Source organism: Mus musculus, chromosome 18 (genome assembly GCF_000001635.26).
Source record: "Mus musculus strain C57BL/6J chromosome 18, GRCm38.p6 C57BL/6J".
NCBI lineage: Eukaryota > Metazoa > Chordata > Mammalia > Rodentia > Muridae > Mus > Mus musculus.
In genome coordinates, this window is record NC_000084.6 from 35,560,610 (window position 1) to 35,583,927 (window position 23,318).

The following is a 23,318-nucleotide window of genomic DNA, read 5'->3' on the forward strand; positions in this document are numbered from 1 at the left end:
CATTTAGTAAAGTGTATTGTGACTTGAAATTTGATAGGGAGATCTTGATATTTCATGACCATTGAGACTTGTTATCACTTGAAACCCTGTGATCTTGATTAAAGCTCTCTTTATTCCAGTCCTCTAACACAGAATTTAACTCACTCCACATATAATTGTCTCACAACATCTGTAATGGGATCTGATGCCCTCTTCTGGTGTGTCTGAAGACAGCTACAGTGTACTCAGATAAATAAAAATAAATAAAAGCAAGCTGGGCGTGGTGGTGCTCGCCTTTAATCCCAGCACTTGGGAGACAGAGGCAGGCAGGTTTCTGAGTTCGAGGCCAGCCTGGTCTACAGAGTGAGCTCCAGGACAGCCAGGGCTACACAGAGAAACCCTGTCTGGAAAAACCTAAAAAAAAAATTTTTTTTTCCTGCCAATTGTATTTAGTAGCTATGGCTCCCGTCAGAGTAAAATAAGCTTCAACTCTGATTTCTGTTGCTACACTGTCCTTATTGAATGGGCCCTGTTTCTCTTCAATATATTTATCATCTATTATAATCAAGTTGCTAAATGTTATTTTCAGTCTTGGTCTTGCTAATCATTGTGATTTTCTAAGTATTCCTTCACTGTGCTCACTATTTTTGTTTTTGTTGAATGCTATGCCATGTGGCAACAACTTGTCTCCTAGTTTCTCCTTCAGTCTCCTGAGCAGAAAAATTCAGGCACATGCCCCTATTTCTTGTAATGTTCCTTAACAAAATGGTCCTAGAGTGCTCTTATCGCATATCTTTGCCCTTGCTCTATTCACAGTGGAAGCAGAAATGTTTTTTTTCGAGGATGTAAATATGGTTCTTCATGCTTTGTGTTTTCTGGATTGTTTTATGTTAATCACTATATCTAATTCATCTTGGGTGTCACTTGTTTTACTTATCTTCCTTGCACTTCCTTGCCTTCTCTGAGGCACTGACAAAATCATAAATTGGGGTAAAGTGCTAATGGGAGGCTGAGCCGTGCATCTTTTTCACCTGTCTGGTGATGTGTAAGTAGCATTGCCACCCCCAAAGAAAGCTGTCCATAACTAATCTATATAGGAAGATTCTCTGCCTTCCAAATTCTATGTTCTTGGAGGGTGTTTGCAGCCTGCTGGGCTATATTTTATCCTGGAACCAGCATCTCAGCGCCCAGACACAGTGACGTGCGAGGCCTTAGCAGTTAGGCGCGAGAACAAACAACTAAAACTTTAGTTTCTTCTGGCACGTTTCTTTCTCCCGTGTCAATAATAAATAACCTCCCCATTCCTCGCCCGTTAAGTCGGAGAATCTATAGAGTCCCGCCTAGCGCTGCTAACTCATAATTTGCAGCCTTATGTAGATGTTGAGATGCAAAGCATCTTTTAGAGAGGTACAGGAACGGGTCGGTGCCGTTTTCCCGCCTTCGCCTGAAGGGGGATCCTTCCTGGGCCTGGGAGAACAACGCTGGCCGGCCGCGTACGTCACGTGCCTACCCCGCGCGGGGGGAGGGGCTTGGCGCGTGCCGAACTAGAACTGGGGCGGGGGTGGGAACGGGCGCTCTCGCGAGATTCATCTCTGGTTCTGTCGCCACCTCCTGCCAGCGCCGTTGCTGCGGGGGATTGTGGGAGCCTCCGCGTCCCGCTCGCTGAGAGAGGTATCTCTCCTTTTCCCTCTCCCTTCCCCTCAGGTAGGCGTGAAGCGGGTAAGAGTCCGGGCGGGTGGCCGGGGGACTCCCTGCGTCTGTTCAGAGCGGGACGGCCGCCTTGGCGGAGGCTGTAGGGAGCTGGCACGCTGCTGCCGCGCTCTCGGGCTCGCCCGCTCTGCCTCCTCGGTCGCTGCGTATGTGAGGCGCCCGAGCGGCGGCCGCCATGTTAGGAGTGCAGTGGCGGCGCAGCCTGCCTCCTCGGGCGGCGGAGGTGAGCGGCCGCGGTGGAAGGTTCGCAGGCAGGCGGCGGCCCGGGTGCCGCGAGAGAGTTCGGGGGGTCCGGAGGTGTGCTTGTCCGCCAAGCGTCCTGCGCCGGAGACTCGCAGTGGGCGGGGGCGGGACGAGCCCGTTACACGCGGGCCGCCGCGCTGAGGAGGAGGGAGGAGCGTTGGAAGCCTGAGGGACAGACCGCGCGTCCGCTGGGGCCTGCCATTCGAGGAGGGTGGTTAAAGCGAAGGGACGGTCCGTAGGAGCGCGGCTCCGGTCTAGCGCCTTTGCGGGTTTTCCTCCGAAAACGGACCTAAAATGGAGGATTTCGTAGGATGTGAGAAGCTTGCGTGTTCTGACCAATGTTTCTTTCTCAGGCGTCAGTCGCCTCGCCAGTCCCTCACCCATCGCCCAGTGTTGCCCCCTTCCCAAGACTCCCGCGTCCCTCGCCCGCGCGCGATTTTCGCCAGACATCTGGAACAATCCCTCCCCACCCCCACTCCCCCCGCAGTTGCGTAAAAATGGCGGAAAAGGAAACGTTAACGCTTGGATTTTTTGAATTGCGTCTTTGGGAAAGCTCTTGGTATGCGAGGATATTTGTTTTTTGAATCAGTTACCACGCATTTCTTTTCTCTATCAAAATAGTCCAGACTCCTCTGGACAGGATCGTGTGTTGTGGGACCTTCCGGTTTTCAAACAAAGGGTTTGGAGGGCCATGGTGTAGCCCTTCAATCTTTCTTTTCTCTGCTAGTGCTGTGCCATGCTTTTGTGTTTTTCCTTTACCGTGGGTGTTTAGCCCTTAAGGCGCGTTTCCTGTTCTGTGACTGTCTTGTGGAATCGCCCCTTCTGTGGAATATTTCTATATTGGATAGGTTACAGTTATTCATGTAGACGTTTCTAGAACGTCTAGATGTGGTTCTAAAATTTCTAGTCTTTCTATAGCTCTGAAATTTCGTGTGGCTGATTTCATAGGAAGTGTTCATGGGACTTTTGTGTTGATGCTGCATGCTGCATATTTAAATGGGCTAACTTGTCAGTCGATCCAACGTGTTTCGCCCAGGTAAATTTAGACTTGACTATGCGGGTGGTTTTTCATGGGTGTTGAAAAGCTCCTTAAAAGCTCCCTAGTTGTTGGGCGTAGTGACGCATACCTGTAATGTACTCAAGAGAACAGGGCAGGAGAATTGCTGTGACTTCGGGGCCAGTCGGGTAACATCAAGATTACCACAAAATATTATTGTACTAACAGTTAAGTCTCACTACGAATTACGTAGATTTCTTTTTGAGACAGCTGGAGGCTGTTTTTGAGAGGCACCTCCTGTCTCCACTTCCCTAGAGCTGAATTACCTACAGCCTTGTGCCACCACACCCAGCCCAGTTATCTTCATAACTTTTGAACATTAGTATTTTAGGAATCTAGAAGGGAGGAGTATATTACTGCAAAAAAAACCCCAACGTTGCCTTTGTACTTAAATGTTTTTACAAACTCAAATGTCTCCGAAGTACTAGAGAAGATTAATCTGGTTGGTTATATAATCTTAAAAGGATAGCTTTTACCCAACAGGTTTTGCATTGAAGTTCTTCTAAATTTTTATTTCTAGGCCCTTCACAAGTATTTAGTTCATACTTCCTACCCATAGAAGTAGCTTTCCCTTCATCGTTTATATACAGCTTTTATATAGCATTCTAAACATGAACTGATTTGAAACTTAACTTTTTACCTGATGCTTTTAAACTAAGTAATAGTACAAGGCGGTAAGTGAAAATTTAAAAGCAGGAATGCAGTGCTAATATATTTTACAAAATTGTAGAAGTATCATGGTTCACATAATAGAAGAGAGTATTAAGTCTTTTTTTTTTTTTTTTTTTTTTTTGAGACAGGTTTTCTCTAGAACTTGATATGTAGACCAGGCTGGCTTCGAACTCACGAGATCCACCTGCTGCTGCCTCCTGAGCACTGAAGTTAAAGATATTCACTACCATTCCCAGCCTGATAATTTAAGTCTTAATTTTATAATGACAATGCTACCAGTATGGTCCTGAATAAGTAGTCCAAAAATGGAAAGGTTGCACTTCCATTAGGAATGTATTCTCTAACAGTCAGATTGTGTTTGGTAAACATTAATAATGGTGGTTCTTAAGCATGATATTTTAATTGATGGAGTTGAGTGGTTTCACTTAATATTCAGTTATGAACAAAAGGCTCATTCAGGGCTTGTTGATAGACACATAAAATTGGAGTCTGAAAACTTCAGTTTTGGAGGGGGGATTTGCCTTATTTGGAAATGGAAATCTGTACAGCTACTTTTAAGAGGAGGATAATATTAGGAAGCAATTATGCTTACATCATTACATGGAAAGGAAATCAGTATTACTGATGTCGACTTTGATTTATTGAAGAAATGTGTTTTTAAAAAAAATGCACCCAAAAATCTTGTCTCTGAAGACAACACACTAGAGTTGATTTCTTGCCTGGTAATTTTTTGAAATTTGAAAATTAACATTTACTATTTGGGGTTTTTGTGTGTGTGTGTGTGTGTGTGTGTGTGTGGGTGTGTGTGTGTGTGTGTTGGATCATGGTCTTGGCACTGTAACCAGGCTGGCCTCCAGCTTTTCCAGCTTCTGTCTCCCAAGTGCTACGACAGCAGGTAATATGCCACTAAACAAGCCTGCATTTATTTGCTTTTTTAATGTGGAAAAATTCGTGTGTAGGATACATGATAGAAGCCCTTATCAGGTCAGTCTCATGGTTTTTAGTATCTCATACGTCTTTTTTTGTTTTGTTTCTGGCCTCGAACTCAGAAATCCCGCCTGCTTCTGTCTCCCGATTGCTGGGATTAAAGGCATGCGCTACCATGCCCAGCTGGTCATACATCTTTAAGAGTTAAGATAGATGCAGACTAGCTTCTAACAAATTCTGAAAAGTGGAATCTTAACAAACGACAAAAATCTAGTACTTGTGTTAATAAGATCAGGTATCAGATAATGGTTTGTTAGGTGTCCTTAGTATATCTGAACAGAATATGTTCTCTTAGTTCTAAAATTCCTTTTTGTTTTATTTTTTAAACTGGGTTCCATTGTGTAGATCAGGCTGACCTCAGTCTTAGACTCCTGTTGCTGCTGCCTCCCCAACACTGGGATTAAAGGCATGCAACACCACACCCAGTTCTTCTGAAATAACAAAAAACTGTGGAAAGCTATAAATAACTAAAAGTAAAGAACAGAAAGGAACTACAATGGAGACATTTTTAGATGTGCAGTCTTTAAGGGATTTAATTGGTTTGGGACTTTGGCTTTTAACAGATTTTTGTTTTGAAACAGGGCCTTGCTATGTAACTTCTTGTGTTACAAATGCAGTCTCACATGTGTGGACCCTCTATCTCCACCCCACTCTGCTTTGTACTCAAAGCTAGCTGGCCTTCCAACTTTTGCTGGCCTTCCAACTTTTGGGATCTCTTCTGAGTCCTGTAGAAGTGTTGGGGTTACATTTATAAATAAATGAATATTCTGTGCATTTGACTTGTTCTCATGCTTTCACAGCAAACAGATTTACTCATTAAGTCATCTCTAGCCCTGTGCTGGTAACTTTTATTAAAGCCTTCAAGGTTTCATGAGTGACAGATTTTTTTTTAAAAAATATTAATTTATGGTTCTAAGGATTGATCATAGGACCTCACAAATTAAGTGCTCTACCAGTGAACTACATTCCAGCTTCCAAATGAAATTATTTATAAAAAAAAGTTTGTGTGTATGTCTGTGCACCACATGTGTGCCTGATGCCCACAGAGGCAGACATTCATTGAAACTGAAGTCACCAATGGTTGTGAGCCACCATGTGGGTGCTGGGAATCGATCCTCTGGCTAAGCAGTATCTCCAGCCCCACCAAATGAAACTTGTAAAGAATAATTGTCAACCCTGTCCTCAAACATGTATCTTAACACTGGTGTAAAAATCTTCCCCTTGGGCTTGGAGTGTAGATATCTGTAGTAGATATTTGCTTATCGTGTATGAGACCCTGAGTTTGAAACTCAGGAGCCTGGTGAAAAACATTTGAAAAGCCCTAATCTTATAAATAAATATGATGGTTCATACCTGTAATCTAAAGCTTCTGCAGCCTTTATAAATGATGTTGACTTGAGATTGATAATGAACTATCCATGCCATCTGCCAGTAACAACATCTATTATTGTTATTTAAACATATTTAGTGTTTCTGACTTTGATAAGACATTTAGGTGTCAATGAGATGGCACAATGGGTAGAGTTACTAGTGTGATGACCTGAATTTGATCCTGGAGTCCACAATGTGGCAGAAGATAATCGACTCTTCTACTTTTGTGTATATGAGTATTTTGTCCCCATGTATACAGGTGCACTGCATTCATGTATGATGCCTACAGAGGCCAGTGTTGTGGATACCCTGGAATTGGAGATACAGATAGTTCAGTTAGTGAGAGCTGGGAGCCAAATTCAGGTCTTCTGCTAAGCTATCTCTCCACCTCTTAGAACTGACTTTTGAGAGTTATGTACTGACTTTTATACATGTAATATGGCATACACATGCCTGCCCTCACAGCACATACCTACCCAAAAGCAGAAAAATCTAAAAAGTTCTTGCCTTTGCCATCTTTTGTGTGGCTCAGAAGGAGAATATTAAAACGATCGAGGTTTTGTAACTATTTTTAGCTTTTTTATGAGATTAAAGTTTAATGTATAATGAATGATATTATTACCTGCATGTTTCTACTTTTTGGTTATGTCTTAAACTACCACTTGTGATTAAATCACCATCAAATTATTTGACATCTCTAGTTCTTTTAATTTGTTCTCTGTTGCTTTAGTTTTATAGACTGTCTTGCCATGACTGGCTTGGTACCCACTCTATAGCTCAAGTTGATCTAGAAATTCCCTTTTTCAGCCTGCCAAGTACTGGTATCACAATATGAACAACACATTCAGACTTAAAAAACAATTTTTAAAGATTTATTTATTTATTTATTTTATATGAATACACTGTAGTTGTCTTCACACACACCAGAAGGGGTCATCAGATCCCATTACAGATGGTTGTGAGCTGCCATGTGATTGCTGGGAATTGAACTCTGGAAGAGCAGCCAGTGCTCGTAACTGCTGAGCCATTTCTACTGCCCAACAAATGTGTGTGTGTGTGTGTGTGTGTGTGTGTGTGTTTTAATATTTATTTATTATATGTAAGTACACTGTAGCTGTTTTCAGACACTCCAGAAGAGAGCATCAGATCTTGTTACAAATGGTTGTTAGCCACCATGTGGTTGCTGGGATTTGAACTCATGACCTTTGGAAAAGCAGTCAGTGCTCATAACCACTGAGCCATCTCTCCAGCCCCAACAAATGTGTTTTTAAGAAATGATTATTTTATATAATTGAGAACATAACTTAAGATGTGACAATAATGGATACCTTTTAACAGTCGCCCCCCCCCCTTTGGCATATTTCAGTTCTTTTTTAAAGGTATGAAGAAATGTGTCAGACAATGCCAGGTGTCTTCAGGAATGCCTTAAATCTTCTTGATACCAGGTCTCATTTGGCCTGACATCACCGGATTAGACTACAATGGTTAGCTAAGCAAGACCCCCTTCTCTGATTCAGTGCAGAGATTATAAACTCCTACCACTCTCTGCCCCAGCCTTTTTAAACTTTACCTCAGGGGATTAAACTCAAGTTTTTGTGTTTGCAGGGCAAGCACTTTACTGTCTGAACAGTCAACCTAGACCTAGTATTTTAATTAAAAAAAAATCCAATAAAGAATATTTAATACTCAGGGAGGAGAGTTGTATTGTTACATGAAATAATAAGTTGTTTTGTATGTAAGTGCATATTTTAATAAATTGGTCAATTTTGACTATTGGGCTAATTTGCTTTTAGCCAAACCTGACATCCTGAGTTTATTTAATCCCCAAGACCCATATAGTAAAAGGAGAATACTAATTCCTGCAAGCTATCCTATAACCCCACTCATGTTCACTGCACACATAAAAATATTTTTGTTGTTTCATTTTTGAGTCAGAGTCTTACTATATAGCTCTAAACTTGCTATATAGACCAAGCTCCTGCTGCCTTTGTATTTCAAGTATAAAGTAAACTGATTTTCATAGTGTAGTAAATTGCATTTATTCATTTATTTTTTTGTGTGCAGTACTTGCAGTTGAACTCAAGACTTCTTAAATATACTAGGCAAGCAAGTAGTCCACTTAACTATTCCCTTCCCATCCTACCTAAAGTAAAATTATAGGTCATTTTGGTAAGTTTTGTTTGTTTTCCTGATTTTTAGAGGGTGGGGATGTTTTGTGTTTGGAGAGCGGAAGAATGTCCACTCATGGATGGACATTTAGAATTTATAGGTAAATTGTATTTTGATATTACATTTGTAGGTTAGCTCTCAGAAGAGAGCCTGGCCAGCCTCAAACTTTATTTTTTGTACCTGAAAATGACCTTTTCTTGTGATCTTCCTGCCTCTACTCTGTCAGATCTCTGAAAGTAGAAGCAAGAGCATCTTGAGTTTGAAGCCAAGCTTCAAATGTGGACATTATGCTAGGATCACAATTGAGTGACATATCAGTGCTAGAGTTTAAGCCCAAGATTTTAAAAGCACTCTACTCACTGGGTAACATCTCAAGCTTTCAGCTCCTTAATTTTAAAAAATAAATTTTGTTTACTTATAATTGGGGATAAGAACATGCTGTAACGAGGATGTGGAACAGCAAGTGCCACAAGAAGACAATTCTTTGGGTATCCCAAACCTTTCTGTCTGCTCCTGAGATCAAACTTGTATATCTGGTCTTTCTAAGCCTTTTCCCACTGATCATTCCCACTAAATGATCCCCAGTCCTTGAACTTTTTATAAGTATTTCAGTATTATGCTTTACTAATAAGTCAGGTCCCATGAAAATGAACCCTTAAAAATGGCTTGTATATCGTAGGTTCATTGACTAAAAATACTAGTGGCACTATTTTCATATTTTCTGAGCAGTGCTTTTCATGCCTGATTTCTCTGTGTTCTATAACACATTTCTAAGTTTTTCTGAAGCCAGGTTCCAAGGTGTCTTAGAATGTGTGTGTGGAACTGTGTAGCTTCAAACTCACAGTACTCCTACTGCCTCAGCTTAAGTGCTGAGTTTATATCTATGAGCACTACTGCTGGCCCAGGGTGGAAGTGTAGGATGTGGCAGTTTATTTGGTTTGTATCAGTTAAAAGTCCAACTTAAGTTCTTTGAGTAATACTACTTCAGTGTTGTTCTTAGCTGCATTTGAAATTAAGTGTATTAAAAGTAATAAAGAAGTGGTTCTTGTGGAATTGCACTTGTCATGGGATATATATTGTTTGTCCTCCCTTTTCTGAGTTTTTCTAACATCCATTTTCTGTTTTGTCTTTTACCTTAACTTGGTTTTCCACATCCACTGTTTTCATGTAAAGTACAAGAATGTAATTGATGTCTCTAACTTAAGATGATTATTTCCTTAAAATACGGTCTTTTTTATGTGCAACAAAATACTATTTTAGCAATTTTTTCAAAAGACGGACTTTTGCATAATAAAAGGCTTTGACTGTAACATAAAAGTCAAAGCTGTGATAAATATTAACCATAATGTTTTAAAACTTTTATTTTGAAAATGGCTCTTTTTTTTAAAAAAAAAAGGTGTATATAAAATGTAGACATTAATACTAATGTATATAGTATTTCAGCCTGCTGTCCTTTGTGGCATTTTAAAGATACTATTAAAAAACTTTCATCCACTGTTCACTAACTCTTCTCTTCATTAATCTTAACTCAAAGATTAAGTAGAGTACATAAGTGGATCTTGTCTAGAACAAGTTTCCTTGGTGTCTTTTCTCAAAATCATCTTTCTTGGTGTACAAAAACATCTGTAATTCCAGCTACCACTGATAGCATTTGTGTCTTACTTTATTACATCTATTTTTTTTATCCAGTCCAAATCTTTCTTGCCTGTAACTTTTTTTTTTACTCTTCTCTGCCTCTGTGTTCGTCCAGTATATCTTTCCTCTAATCTATCATTGATGGAATTGATCCTATAGTTGACTTTTAACTATTGGGTATTTTCTGGGTTTTAGTATAACAAATTTTATTAAACTCCCAATGCTTCCGTATATGGCTAATTAACATAAAACTGAAAAGGCAATGCATCATAGTAGAAGTCTGTGGCAAATTGATCAGATTTATCTTGTGATTGTAAAGTTGTCCTACAGGAAACATTGGTTGTATTATATTTTTTAACTAATGCTTTATGGGAATCACATGTTGATACTTTGCATATCCTTATAACAGTTTTGAGATACAGTGCAACAGATTTAATAAAATAACTTCCATCCAGAAACACATCTTGAAGGATCATAATCAATTAAAAGTTTTCAAGCTACTGGGCTATTCTTGTGAAGAGTTTGCAGAAATCTGTTAACAAGATCTTAGATTTCGTTTATAAGCTTTGACCTCTAGAGATGTTATAGCCTCGAACATTAAATGAACAATAATAGGTGCTAACTTGGGATGTTTCCCTTCTTTAAATCACCTGTATTTCCTGTATCTGGGGTTTTTCTTGGTAGGTCTGTTTCTATACTGACCAAAATTGTTCTCCTTACCTTATAAGAGTAGGTATCGAATAAGCACTGCCTGGTACAGGATGGTCAGTAAGAAGGCAGTTAGTTGTGTGGCTTAAATTTGGGCAGAAATCCTTAAATTTGTAGGAAATTACTTATTTTTCTTATTCACATCTGTCTGAAGGTCTCAACTGTTACTTGATCTTAGATCTTACATCAGATGCTTGACCCCCTAAGCTTCATTTACTTGTGATTTTACTTGGTTCTTTCCGAGAGTGGTAATAGGTCTCATTTTCTAAAGCAGAATACGACTGGTTCATCTTTGACTTGCTGACCTTGATTTTTTTTTTTTAATTTTGATTTTTTTTTTTTAGTCTTCTAGAACTTCAGCATCGTATGATAGTATATTTTTATTCTTCTAAAAGAAGAAGCCCATCAATGTTTTCACTGCAATTTTGATGCACCCAAACATCTCACCCTTGGATTTAAATGTTTTTAAGCTCAATTTGAAATTCCCTTTGTTAAATTTCAGCATGAAAAGCTACTTTTTAAATATCTATATGCAGGCTCTGCATATATTCAGAATCTGTTTAAGATATGTAATGAATTCCTTGTAAGTTTGAGATCTTAAGTGGTTTTTTTTAAATCAACATGATGCATAATTTTTTTTCTTTAAAAAAATACAGCATCTACTAAAGGGATTTATGACTAAAACTGCTTATTTTTCTACAGAGTTGTCTGCTGGTTCTCAGCTTGAAGAAGATTCTACAGTCCTTATTGATCCTTTTTCTTGGCGTTACCATTTTTGAAGCAAAGTTAACCTAGCTTTCTAGCTTGAGCTTTCTTTTTGGCCATCTTTTAAAACTTTTTTTTTTTTTTTTGATCTATAAAATAGACAAGAGATAGTTCTACAATGTCCAAGTCATTCCAGCAGTCATCTCTCGGTAGGGATTCACAGGGTCATGGGCGTGACCTGTCTGCAGCAGGAATAGGCCTTCTTGCTGCTGCTACCCAGTCTTTAAGTATGCCAGCATCTCTTGGAAGGATGAACCAGGGTACTGCACGCCTTGCTAGTTTAATGAATCTTGGAATGAGTTCTTCATTGAATCAACAAGGAGCTCATAGTGCACTGTCTTCTGCTAGTACTTCTTCCCATAATTTGCAGTCTATATTTAACATTGGAAGTAGAGGTCCACTCCCTTTGTCTTCTCAACACCGTGGAGATACAGACCAGGCCAGTAATATTTTGGCCAGCTTTGGTCTGTCTGCTAGAGACTTAGATGAACTGAGTCGCTATCCAGAGGACAAGATTACTCCTGAGAACTTGCCCCAAATTCTTCTACAGCTTAAAAGGAGGAGAACTGAAGAAGGCCCTACATTGAGTTATGGTAGAGATGGCAGATCTGCTACACGGGAGCCACCATACAGAGTACCTAGGGATGATTGGGAAGAAAAAAGGCACTTTAGAAGAGATAGTTTTGATGATCGTGGTCCTAGTCTCAACCCAGTGCTTGATTATGACCATGGAAGTCGTTCTCAAGAATCTGGTTATTATGACAGAATGGATTATGAAGATGACAGATTAAGAGATGGAGAAAGGTGTAGGGATGATTCTTTTTTTGGTGAGACCTCGCATAACTATCATAAATTTGACAGTGAGTATGAGAGAATGGGACGTGGTCCTGGCCCCTTACAAGAGAGATCTCTCTTTGAGAAAAAGAGGGGCGCTCCTCCAAGTAGCAATATTGAAGACTTCCATGGACTCTTACCGAAGGGTTATCCCCATCTGTGCTCTATATGTGATTTGCCAGTTCATTCTAATAAGGTGAGTTAAAGCAACAGATGCTTCTAATTTCTTTTACATTGTAGTGCCTATTCTGTATTTATCTATATCTTTTACTCTAATTCTGTAGTCTGATGACATTGAGTTGATCAAAAATTGTTATACTTTTGAGAACACTATTTGGAAGGTAATTGTTTTTGAACAATATAAACCAGGGCTTTACATTAATAATACAATCTACCTACAATGCTTCTTGCCACAAAGCTGTCATCCACTGGAATTATCTTGATGGTTTTTTTGTTTTTGTTTTGTTTTTGGGTTTTTGTTTTGTTTTGTTTTTTGGCATCAGTATGTTCTTCTTAATCATATTTAAGCAGGCTTTTTTCTCCCCCAGTCTGCTTTGTTGAATTGTTTTAAGCATTTTTCCCCCTGAAGTCAATGTGCTTTCCATTTAGGATGCTAGATTTCAGCTTTCCATCTGTCTTGATTGCTGATTTATATGTAGTCAAATATATATTCTTAGACAATTCTCTTTTTTCCTTATCTGTGGCTACAGGGAAAGAGTTAATGTAGAGCCCTGGTGTGTGTTCAGTGTGTTTCATATTTTAGATTAGTTCATTCTTCCGTTTTTAATTTCCCTTTAACACAAACTCTCATACTATGACTGAAAATTTTCATCATTTTTTTTCTCCTTTTCCACAACTTCCTTAAACATATTCAAAGCTCACTTTTTATTATCCCATATTTATTGCATCTGTCCCTTTAGAGACTCTGATAAATCATTGACTACATTATTCTGCTCTGTGTTCCTTGTTTTAAAAAAAAAAAAACCTCTTTCTGATTTAGGCTTATTGTACTTCTGGTGTAGTCATTTGTGGGGGGAAAGAAAACCTAATTCTCCTTTAATTATCACATCTGGCAAAATGGAAACCATTTCAAAATGCCCTTTTAAATATGTTGTCCTTCTCTTTCAACTTTTTCAGTGTTAACTCATTCTCATGGGGTTTTAAAATCTATTTTTCAGTATATATTAGAGTTGACTTAAAGTCAATGGTGCTGCAGCACCCCACTAGCTTGTTCTATAATCTATGACCGTCCATTTCCCCGATGTGCTTAACTGGAGTAAGTGCTACCATGAGATTGAGTTTTATGGTTACTGTTACAGGGTTTTTCTTTACAGCAACATCTGAGACATTTTCTTTTCATAATCACTTTCTTTTAACTTTTTTTTTTTTTTTTAGTGTTTGACTTTTTTTAAATCCACCTGTTAACTTTTTTTTATGTTTTATTCTCTTTTCTGTGATATAGATCCCAGCATTTTTATCTTTTAATCTTTTATCCTATCTCGAATAAGTTACCATAAGTGCCAAATTTAGATTTGTAGGGGTTTTTTTGTTTTGTTTGTTTTTTTAAAGAAGTGAAGCTGCCAAGGATGATAGCTCACTCCTGTAATCCCAGTACTGGAGAGGCAGAGACAGGTGGATCTCCAGGCCAGCCTGATCTCCAGGCCAGCCAGGGCTATATAATGAGAACCTGTCTCAACAAAGAAAACCTAGAGTCAACATATCTTATTTGTTAGACAGTTTTATTAAAAATAAAAATAAAATACATTATTTATTTAGAATTTTTTAGATATACTAAATATGCCATGGTTTTTCTCTTTACTAAACTTTTAAGATTTAGACTAGTGTAAGTTCCATTAAATTTGATTGACTTCTATATTATATTACCTCTTCACCTCTTTACCAAGCAGAAATTACTTGACTGGTATTCTCAGAAAAGATCTCTAAATTTTAAGGGAAATAGTTACATTGATCAAATGAAATGATCTTAAAGAACTGTAAATCTTTGCAATTGGAAGAAAGGAACATAAGAGGATTGTCAGATAAAAGCTTATGTTTTGTATAAGGCTTTTTTTCCCTCCAAATTTTACTACTTTCTAGTTCCTAAAAAGGCTAATAATTTAAATGAATCTAAATTAACAAAGGAGCAGTTTGAAATACTTGCTGACACTTTGGATTGAGGAGTGTTTTTAGCCTATAAAAATGCTTGGTTTCTAGTTAGTTTTTCATACTCTTAAATATTAGTATATTCAATTTTTGCTTAACCATTGAGTTTACAAAATTTGTGTTTGTAGGTTAGACCAATTGGAACAAGTTTTAAGGATGTGGATTTTCTAAATGTTTTATAGCCTCAATTTAGCTGATGTTTTCTGTGTATCTGCTTCATTGAAAAGGCAATTATTTACTTCATCAATAAAATGTGGACAGATACAAACTTCTTTAAAAAGAAAATCTTGACATAAACAATGAAAAAAGTTAAGTATCCTGCTCTCTGGTATCACTGCATAACTTGGAAAATCTGTTGTTTTCACTAAAGGGTAATGTTGAATAGCCTACATTATACAAAGTTCACATGAAAAGCAAGTAACTTGTCAAGATGGAGTGCCCTTATTTTCTATTTTTAGGGAATTTTTAAGTAATGGTCTTCTTTGACTTCTTTCTAAGGTCATTTTAGAACATAAAATAGCATGTAATCTCAAACTTCTTTCAACTTATAGAAAATGCCCACTGCAGCATTTTTGTCTTATGACTTGAGGTTCTTTTTTTTTTTTTTTTCCTTTTAGTTAGGTCTTTAAATTACATTCTATTCTGTCTGTACTTTGGAGATGCTTCTAGAATGATTATTTTACAACTTACATAATCAAGAAGGTTTTTTGTTTGTTTGGTTGGTTGGTTGGCTTTGGTTTTTTGTTTGGTTTTGGTTTTTCTAACCATTGGAATCTTAGTCTTCATTTTAAACTAGACAGTAAGAGATTAGGTACAGTAGAGCTGATTTATGATGAATGGGTGGGAGGTGTGTAACTAAATTTCTGATCTTGGCCTTCTTTTTAGTGCTTGAAAAACCAGCCACATTTTTTACCATAACCTTGAAACTTAAAGGACATGGGGGATTGGATATAATTTCTTTTCAGCTCTGTGTCCTTTCTATTTCCTATAAATTCAGAAGCATGCTTAATATGATAGCATTCTTTTCCTAAAACACTGCTTCTTAAGGATCAATACTTGTATCTGAAATTGTTCTGAAATTCTTTAGGTTGATGGATTTGTTTGTTTAGTGCTTTTTCCTGAATTTGGTGAATTTACCCATGGCGCCTCTTGCTTATAGCCATTTTTAAAATGGCTTTCAGTAATGGTCTGTTGTGTTGCAAGTAGAAACTATTGTATAACAGCAATAGAAATCTCTCAAGTTTCTATTAGCTATAACTTTTGAAAGAATATAGTTTTCAGAGTTACTAAGGATAGTAAGTAGTTGATAGCACCTCACATTCTAGCATTATTTTGTTTGGCTACGTTCCATTTCAGTTCTTTCACGGGGTTTTAGTTAACTTTCTTAGAACATAAGATATAAGAAGACTGTAACAGATAAAACTTAGAAATTAACATCCAATTATAAAGCTTCATTTTGGGCTTTCATAAAAGGCAAGTTGTGTCAATTGATGCTATATTTTCGTATAGCTGAAGCTCTCTAATCCCAATTTGAGAAAATTACATTGCCTGCCCATGTTTATATTCTATTTAGATCTTTCAGGAACAGTGCCTATTTTAGAAATTGATTGATTTGAGGGAATTTGAAAAGTTAAAACAATGGATTTTTAAAACAGTGCAGTATAGATGACCTCATATATTTGGGAGGGTTGTGATGGTTTACCTTTATTAATTTGTACATTTTTCACCATAGAAGACTTCTCTTGTAGTGAATATAAATAATTTAAACTTAGGAAACATAGCTAATTATGTTGTAATTTAGGAAATAAGCGGAGGCATTTTGGTGGCGAAGCCCACCTTAACTATTAATATTGGATAAAAAGTTAAACTGGATTTTTTTCCCTAGAGATAGGGTAATTAATTTGAATCAAATAAATTTAGTTAATGCTTTATATTTTAAAATAGATCTCAAAGAAGAAAATATTGATGGAATACATTGTTTTCTTCAAATTTGGGAGAAAAAGACACGTTAAAATTCTATTTTAGGGAAATATGGAAACTTAAAATTTTGATAAATGGGGACCATTTCTTAGATAAGCCATTTACATTAAATCATGTTGGCCTTTTTTGACAGTGCTTTTGTTATTGTTGTTGAAGTTTTGTTTAATTTTTGGTTTGGGGGGGTTGTTTTGTTTTTGCTATAGTAGAAAGTATAGTATATTTGGAATTTGTCTAAAAGGCTATATGAAATTAAAGATTGAACTCTTAATTATTCACACACATTTTCTAGAAATCTAGATATGTGGCTATTTGAACATGCAGAATATTATTAAATATCAGTTCTAATAACAGTGGATACTTGAGCTTGGTCCACAGCTGAGTGCTCAGCTGACCTAAAGGTCCATTACTCTTCTTGATCTTTCCTGTCTACATCTTTCCATTGTCAGGTCTCAATTATGTTGACCAAGTTAATCCAGTTTTTCCAAGAATGCATAGAGTATTTGAGGGCAGGATCAAGCTTTAAGGACTCAGGAATTGTTTTAACATAAACCAATATGATTTTATACATCAGGAAGTGTTCATACAACCTGATACTGCATAAACATTAATTTAATGGTTCATATAAAGATTTTAGCTATTAATTTTTGTTAATTCTACTAATTTACTTTGCTGCAGGAGTGGAGTCAACATATCAATGGAGCAAGTCACAGTCGTCGATGCCAGCTTCTTCTTGAAATGTAGGAATTTGAAATACATTTAAAGCATCCGTATCGTGAATCAGAAACAGCCATTGTTGGATTGGGGGATTTCATCGTTTACTTATGCATATGGTGTTACTGTCATAATTGATGATGTCTGGTTAATATTTAATCACATATATAAGAATAGCTTGTTGAATAATAGATGTGATAATGCTTTATTACTTTCTAATTTCTAGGATAAATATACATTGGCCTGTTAAGAAAGAATTTCAGTAGAATTAATGAAATAATAATAATAGTTAATACATGCTATAAAACAAAATAGGGAAGAATAATTTAAAATTACTAGAAACCAAGTGAAGTTCCATGTGGAAAGCTTTGACATCATGGCTTTAGTTCTGTATTTTGACTGCTACATTGAAATGGATTTCAAAGAAACTGTAGCACATATTGTCCATACATACATAATTCCTTTGGGGCTGTCCTTTCTTTCTGATGCCATACCTTAACTCTGCTCTGATATCTAATATTGGGGAAGGACACTGGTTTTTATTTATATAACCTGCTTTCTAATTCCTTGTGCAGCATTTTCCCTGCTTACAATTTAACAAAAGGAAGGAACATTTCAGCATGTATCACTTATGTTTACAACTCCAGATTGATTCCAAATCATTTGGTGCCTGAAGTTCTTTTTGAAATATCTATTAAATGCTTTTGACAATTAGATTCTCATAACTTTACTAATAAATCATCTCTGTTTTAGAGGCTTAACAGAGCTACTTTGTGAGAAGAACCATTTTATTTTAAAATTAATTTTCTGATCTTTTTAAAGCTACCCAGAATGGAATCCTGACAATGATACTGGACACACAATGTAAGTTAAGATTTTTAAGGCTATTTATTGTTGATAAAGGAGATCAATGCAAGGAATACAAGGTTAATTTTCTTGTTTCATTTAAAAAAAAAATTATTGCCAGCACTCGGGAGGCAGAGGCAGGCAGATTTCTGAGTTCGAGGCCAGCCTGGTCTACAAAGTGAGTTCCAGGACAGCCAGGGTTGTACAGAAAAAAACAAAAACAAAACAAAACAAAAAACTTATATATATTACATATATATATATATATATTTAATTTCTTCACCAAATAACATTTTTTAAAAGTACCAGTGTAAGGAATTTTCAGAAAATAATGTAGTGATTTTTTTTCTTCTTTTACTTTTACACATTTTCTACTACTTTATATACAAATATTTCTAAAGCTTAACACAGTCATAGTTATTTAAGAGGTGCTTTATTTGTACTTTATTTTGTTCTGATTACTAGGGGTGATCCATTCATGCTGCAGCAGTCTACAAACCCAGCACCAGGGATTCTGGGACCGCCGCCTCCTTCATTTCATCTTGGAGGACCAGCAGTTGGACCAAGAGGAAATCTGGGTGATTATATGAACTTCATAGTGCCTTTAATAGTAACTTTTACTATAACTGCCTTTAGTGTAAATGGTGGTATAAGAATATTCATTGAAAAGTTCTTTTAAAGTAACAGCATAAAAACCAGTCATTTATAAATGTCTTTCCATTTGTATTTGAAAGATGTCCATTTTTAAAAGAAAAACTACCTTGCTTTGTAAAGGAAATGTATTTATTGTAAATCATTTAAAAAATGCTTTATTCCCTGTACACAGGTGCTGGTAATGGAAACCTACAAGGACCAAGACACATGCAAAAAGGCAGAGTGGTTCGTGATACAGCTATTGCTTCTATCCATAATTGTTGCTGGGAATGTGATTTCATTTAAATGTATATTGATTGAATCTTCTGTGGGGGTTGACGGGATTTCAAGACAGGGTTTCTTTGTGTAGGCTGTGGTAGAATAGGCCTGTCCTCAAAGTCAGAGATCCAACTGCTTTTGCCTTAGAATGCTGGAATTAAAGGCATATACCCACCAATGACCAACTCTCGTGGTTCAATCTGAATCACAGTCATTATAACAGGATGGGCGTTTTAATTTCAAGATGTTTGCTGGGTGTGAGGGCATGCATTTATTCTCAGCATTCAGGAGACAAAGTCAGGCAGATCTCTTTGAGTTTGAGGCCAGTCAGGAGCAATACATGACTTTTTTTTTTTTTTAAATTGTGTGTGTGTGTTTAAGCTTTGACATGCTTTGACATGACTAGTAGTATTTAAAAGACCTTTCATAAACAGAATTAGCTTGGAAAGATGGCTCAGGAGCAACAACTATGTTTGATTTCCAGGACCAACATGGTAGAAGGGAAGAACCATTTCCCACAAATGGTGTTGTTCTCTGACCTAACACCACAGCCTATGAATGTCCACACATATAATTTTAAAGAATGTAGTAAGGGCCAGGTGGCAGATCTCTGTTGGTTCCAGGGTTATATAGACAAACCCTGTCTTGAAAAAGATAAAGAGGAAGAATGATGTAAGGATCACTAGAGAGAATATTTTTGAAACTTGACAATAACCACTATTTGATTTTTTGATTTGTTCTGTTCTGTTCTGCTCTGTTTGGAAAAATTTATTCCAGTTCAGGCATGGTGGCATATAGCACTCAGGAAGCAGAGGCAGGTTGGTCTACCTAGTGAGGTTTAGGACACAGCCAAAGATACATATGAAATCCTGTCTCAAAAAAACAGAAAATATGTGAATTTATTCCCATAACATTTAATATGCTCTGTACTTTACATTCTCTATAATGCTAAAAGTTAAGTAATGTTTTCAGGTTGATTATAGAATAAAGAATTTAATGTATAAGGTGGTTTTTTTGGTCAGCCTTTTTGATGGTGTTGTAAATCAAACCTAAGGTCTTGGCTATGTTAGGCCCTATACTTAACCACGACAGCACAGCCTCCCCCCCTCCCCCTCCTTTGTTTTGAGAGTTGATCTGGTTGGCCTTAAACCTTGTGCACAGGGGAATGGTTATGTCTGCCTCCCAAGTAGCTATATCACTAGGTCAGCTTTTCTTTTTAATACAAAATATGTTGATTACAGGCAAGTGTGTTTTTAATCCCAGTACTGGAAGCAGAGGCTCAAGGGAGCTCAAGGTCAGCCTGATTTACAGAATGAATTTGAAGACAGCCATGGATGAGCAATATATTTTAATTGTATCTTCTCCCTAATAACCCAAAACAAGAAATACACCCCCCCATACACACTTGCCCACCAGCATGCATGCGTATGCCCCCAAAACAAACATTAAGATGATGTGGGGGAGACTCTCTTTAAAAATTATTATTGGGCTCAGCAGTTACTAGTAACATGGTTCTTGGAGCTTGGTGCCAACTCTGATGTTGAGTAGCTCACAGTGTTTTATGATGCCAACTCTAGGGAATCTAACCCTCTTCTGGTCTCTACAGGCACTAGCAGGAATACCCACACACATTTAAAAATGTGAAGTTGTATGTGTGTATGCAAATTAGCGCTAGATATTTAATCTGGGGCTTTATGCTTACTATGTGCTAAGTATTATATACTGCTGTCTGGTAAATACATGCTTTAGTTTCTCAAAATGCTTTTTTAAAAGGACTTTTTTTATTTGTTTGTGTGTGTGTGTCCCTCTAATGTGTAGGAAACCAGCCGAGTTGTTCACATTATGGATTTTCAGCGAGGAAAAAACTTGAGATACCAGCTGTTACAACTGGTAGAACCATTTGGAGTCATTTCAAATCATCTGATTTTAAATAAAATTAATGAGGTATGAGTTAGATATTAGTTACTCATAGCATTCATGTATTAATGAAATTTAATTAGTTTTGGTGTTATTTTTAATTGTCAATTTGAAATATTAGAAGAAAAGGTAAGATGCTAAAACTAAATAGATTTTTAGCTATAATAAATGAAAGGTTTGTGATTCCTAAGTAAATTTCAGCTTGAACACTGTGGTCTTTTGCATATTGGTTATTGATGAGGCTCTCTATAAAAAGATTAAATACAATAATGTGAAATCTGTAAATATTGGGTAACAGTTTTAGAAATTTCTTTTTGTGTAATTTTAGGCATTTATTGAAATGGCCACCACAGAAGATGCTCAGGCTGCTGTGGATTATTATACAACTACACCAGCATTAGTGTTTGGCAAGCCAGTGAGAGTTCATTTATCCCAGAAGTATAAGAGAATAAAGGTAGTAGCCTTTCATTTGTCCTTGCCTCTAGGTTTTATTATAGTTAAATATTTCATTTCTGTATTTGTTAGCTTGGTTGATTAAAGTTTAAGCTGTTAGTAATTGTAACATAACTATCAACCTTTAACTTGCATTTTAATCTTTTTTTTCCCCCTAATTTCCTCCCTGGTTTTGTTTTTGCATTTTGTTTTTAAAGAAACCTGAAGGAAAACCAGATCAGAAGTTTGATCAAAAGCAAGAACTTGGTCGTGTGATACATCTCAGCAATTTACCTCATTCTGGCTATTCTGACAGTGCCGTCCTCAAGCTTGCTGAGCCTTATGGGAAAATAAAGAATTATATCTTAATGAGGATGAAAAGTCAGGTAAAGTCATGGGCGGATTTTTTAAAGAGTAATTCTCAATGTACTTTAAGATAAACTGATTTGTTGGGAGTACATGTCAGTAGTAGAAATGTATTGATGTGTCAGTTAATCCTATACATATGTACATATTCTCTCTCTTTCTCTCTCTTTTTCATACACAATTTTAGTTAGATGCCCATGATCAAGCATTAAAGTTTTTATAAGTACAAAATTGGAAGTAAAATGTTTTTTTTTTCTCTTGTCGTAGTCAGCAAGTGCTTTTAAGAATTTCCTTCCTTACAGGCAACAGTTTTATAAATATGTAGACACCCAGCTTTAAGGATTTGGGCACTGGTTGTAGGTTTTGTTTGTTTTGTTAAGTGCTAGACATGTCATGAGATGTCATGAGACATCGTGGCCAGCTTTTCAGAATCTGAATTTAGTAGCTGAATTCACTTTACTCATATTTGAAATTTTAATGTAAAAAAGAGGGCATGGAATGAAACAAGTCTTACGACTCAATCACCAGCAATTCCCAGAATCAGTCAGGAGAGTATTGGTTTTTTTTGATGATTTCATGATGTAAAATAAAATTTTAATTCCGTTCCAGTAAAAGTAATGTCATTGTGGGTTTCTTCCCCTCCCTCCAGGCTTTTATTGAGATGGAAACCAGAGAAGATGCAATGGCAATGGTTGACCACTGTTTAAAGAAGGCACTTTGGTTTCAGGGGAGATGTGTTAAAGTTGATCTGTCTGAGAAATACAAAAAACTGGTGCTGCGGGTATGTATTGCTTAGGTGACAAGGTCTAACTATGTAACTGAGTCTGCCCCATTTGCCTTTTCCTGGACTCTGACATCATCATACACTCAGCACAGACAGGTAGACACAGATAAAAGTGAATCTTACAGTCTTAATCTTAAAGTCTTAATGACTTACTGGGAAAGAGCATTTGATATTCTTGCAAAAATCATGGGCTCAGTTCCCATCACCCATATGACTCAACCACCTGTAACTCTGTTTCAGGATTTGACCTGTAGTTGTCCCAATTTAAAATTATCCCTCTCCTGCAACCCTCAACCAGGTAACTGAAAATTAGCTTGCATCTATTCCTTCCAGTAATTGGATGTGGACATTTTACTGCAACCAATAGTTTTAAATTAAGGAACAAGGTTTGCACAACAAAAGTTGCTATGCATGAGAATTCATTCATCTTTAGGCAAGTAGACCTTGGGATACAGAATTTAGGATTACATTAGATAGCAACAGACCAAAACTCAACACTGACCCTCTTCTAATCTCTGTGATTCAGGCCTGTATGTGGTGCATTAAAAACATTCAGACAAAACCCTTATAAAATATAAACCCATATAAAAACGAGAACAATCTGGGCTGGTTACGGTGGTATACACCATTAACCCCAGCACTTGAAAGATAGAGGCAGGTAGAGCTAGCTCCCTTGAGCTAGTGAGACTGTGCTTCAAAAGAAGAAAAGGAAAGGACGTTTTGTTTTTTCTTAATCTTAAAAAAATGAACCTTTTTTCTCCAGTATTGTTGTTTTATGAAAGCAGCTTCCATTTTTCTAACTTGTTTAAAATTTATTGGAACAGTTATATTACCAAAATGTTATATTGTTTACTTCTATATTGATATGGTGGTGAGATGAAATTTTAAAATGCAGGCAGATTTTTTTGGGTATGGTTGTACAGATTTATTTATATAAGGGAGGTTTGTGCTGTGTTACTTGATTGGTATATTCTACAGATGAGTAAAATTTAATGTATTTAACTTCTACAAAATTTTTATCTTTTAGATTCCTAACAGAGGCATTGACTTACTGAAAAAAGATAAATCCCGGTAATT

At 36.9% G+C, this 23,318-nt stretch overlaps 1 protein-coding gene across 1 annotated transcript in view; it reads left to right on the plus strand.

The window, feature by feature from the left end:
- Positions 1–1,548: 1,548 nt before the first annotated feature.
- The window catches only part of Matr3 (matrin 3), a 29,888-nt gene continuing 8,118 nt past the window's right edge, over positions 1,549–23,318 (plus strand). Inside the window, exons 1-11 of the mRNA NM_010771.6 lie at positions 1,549–1,683; positions 11,234–12,326; positions 16,949–17,010; positions 17,807–17,848; positions 18,296–18,408; positions 18,657–18,709; positions 20,561–20,686; positions 20,988–21,113; positions 21,310–21,477; positions 22,107–22,238; positions 23,269–23,312. Of these exons, the coding sequence (NP_034901.2) occupies positions 11,415–12,326; positions 16,949–17,010; positions 17,807–17,848; positions 18,296–18,408; positions 18,657–18,709; positions 20,561–20,686; positions 20,988–21,113; positions 21,310–21,477; positions 22,107–22,238; positions 23,269–23,312 (1,778 nt within the window). The 5' untranslated portion in view covers positions 1,549–1,683; positions 11,234–11,414. The remainder of the gene's footprint in view (positions 1,684–11,233; positions 12,327–16,948; positions 17,011–17,806; positions 17,849–18,295; positions 18,409–18,656; positions 18,710–20,560; positions 20,687–20,987; positions 21,114–21,309; positions 21,478–22,106; positions 22,239–23,268; positions 23,313–23,318) is intronic.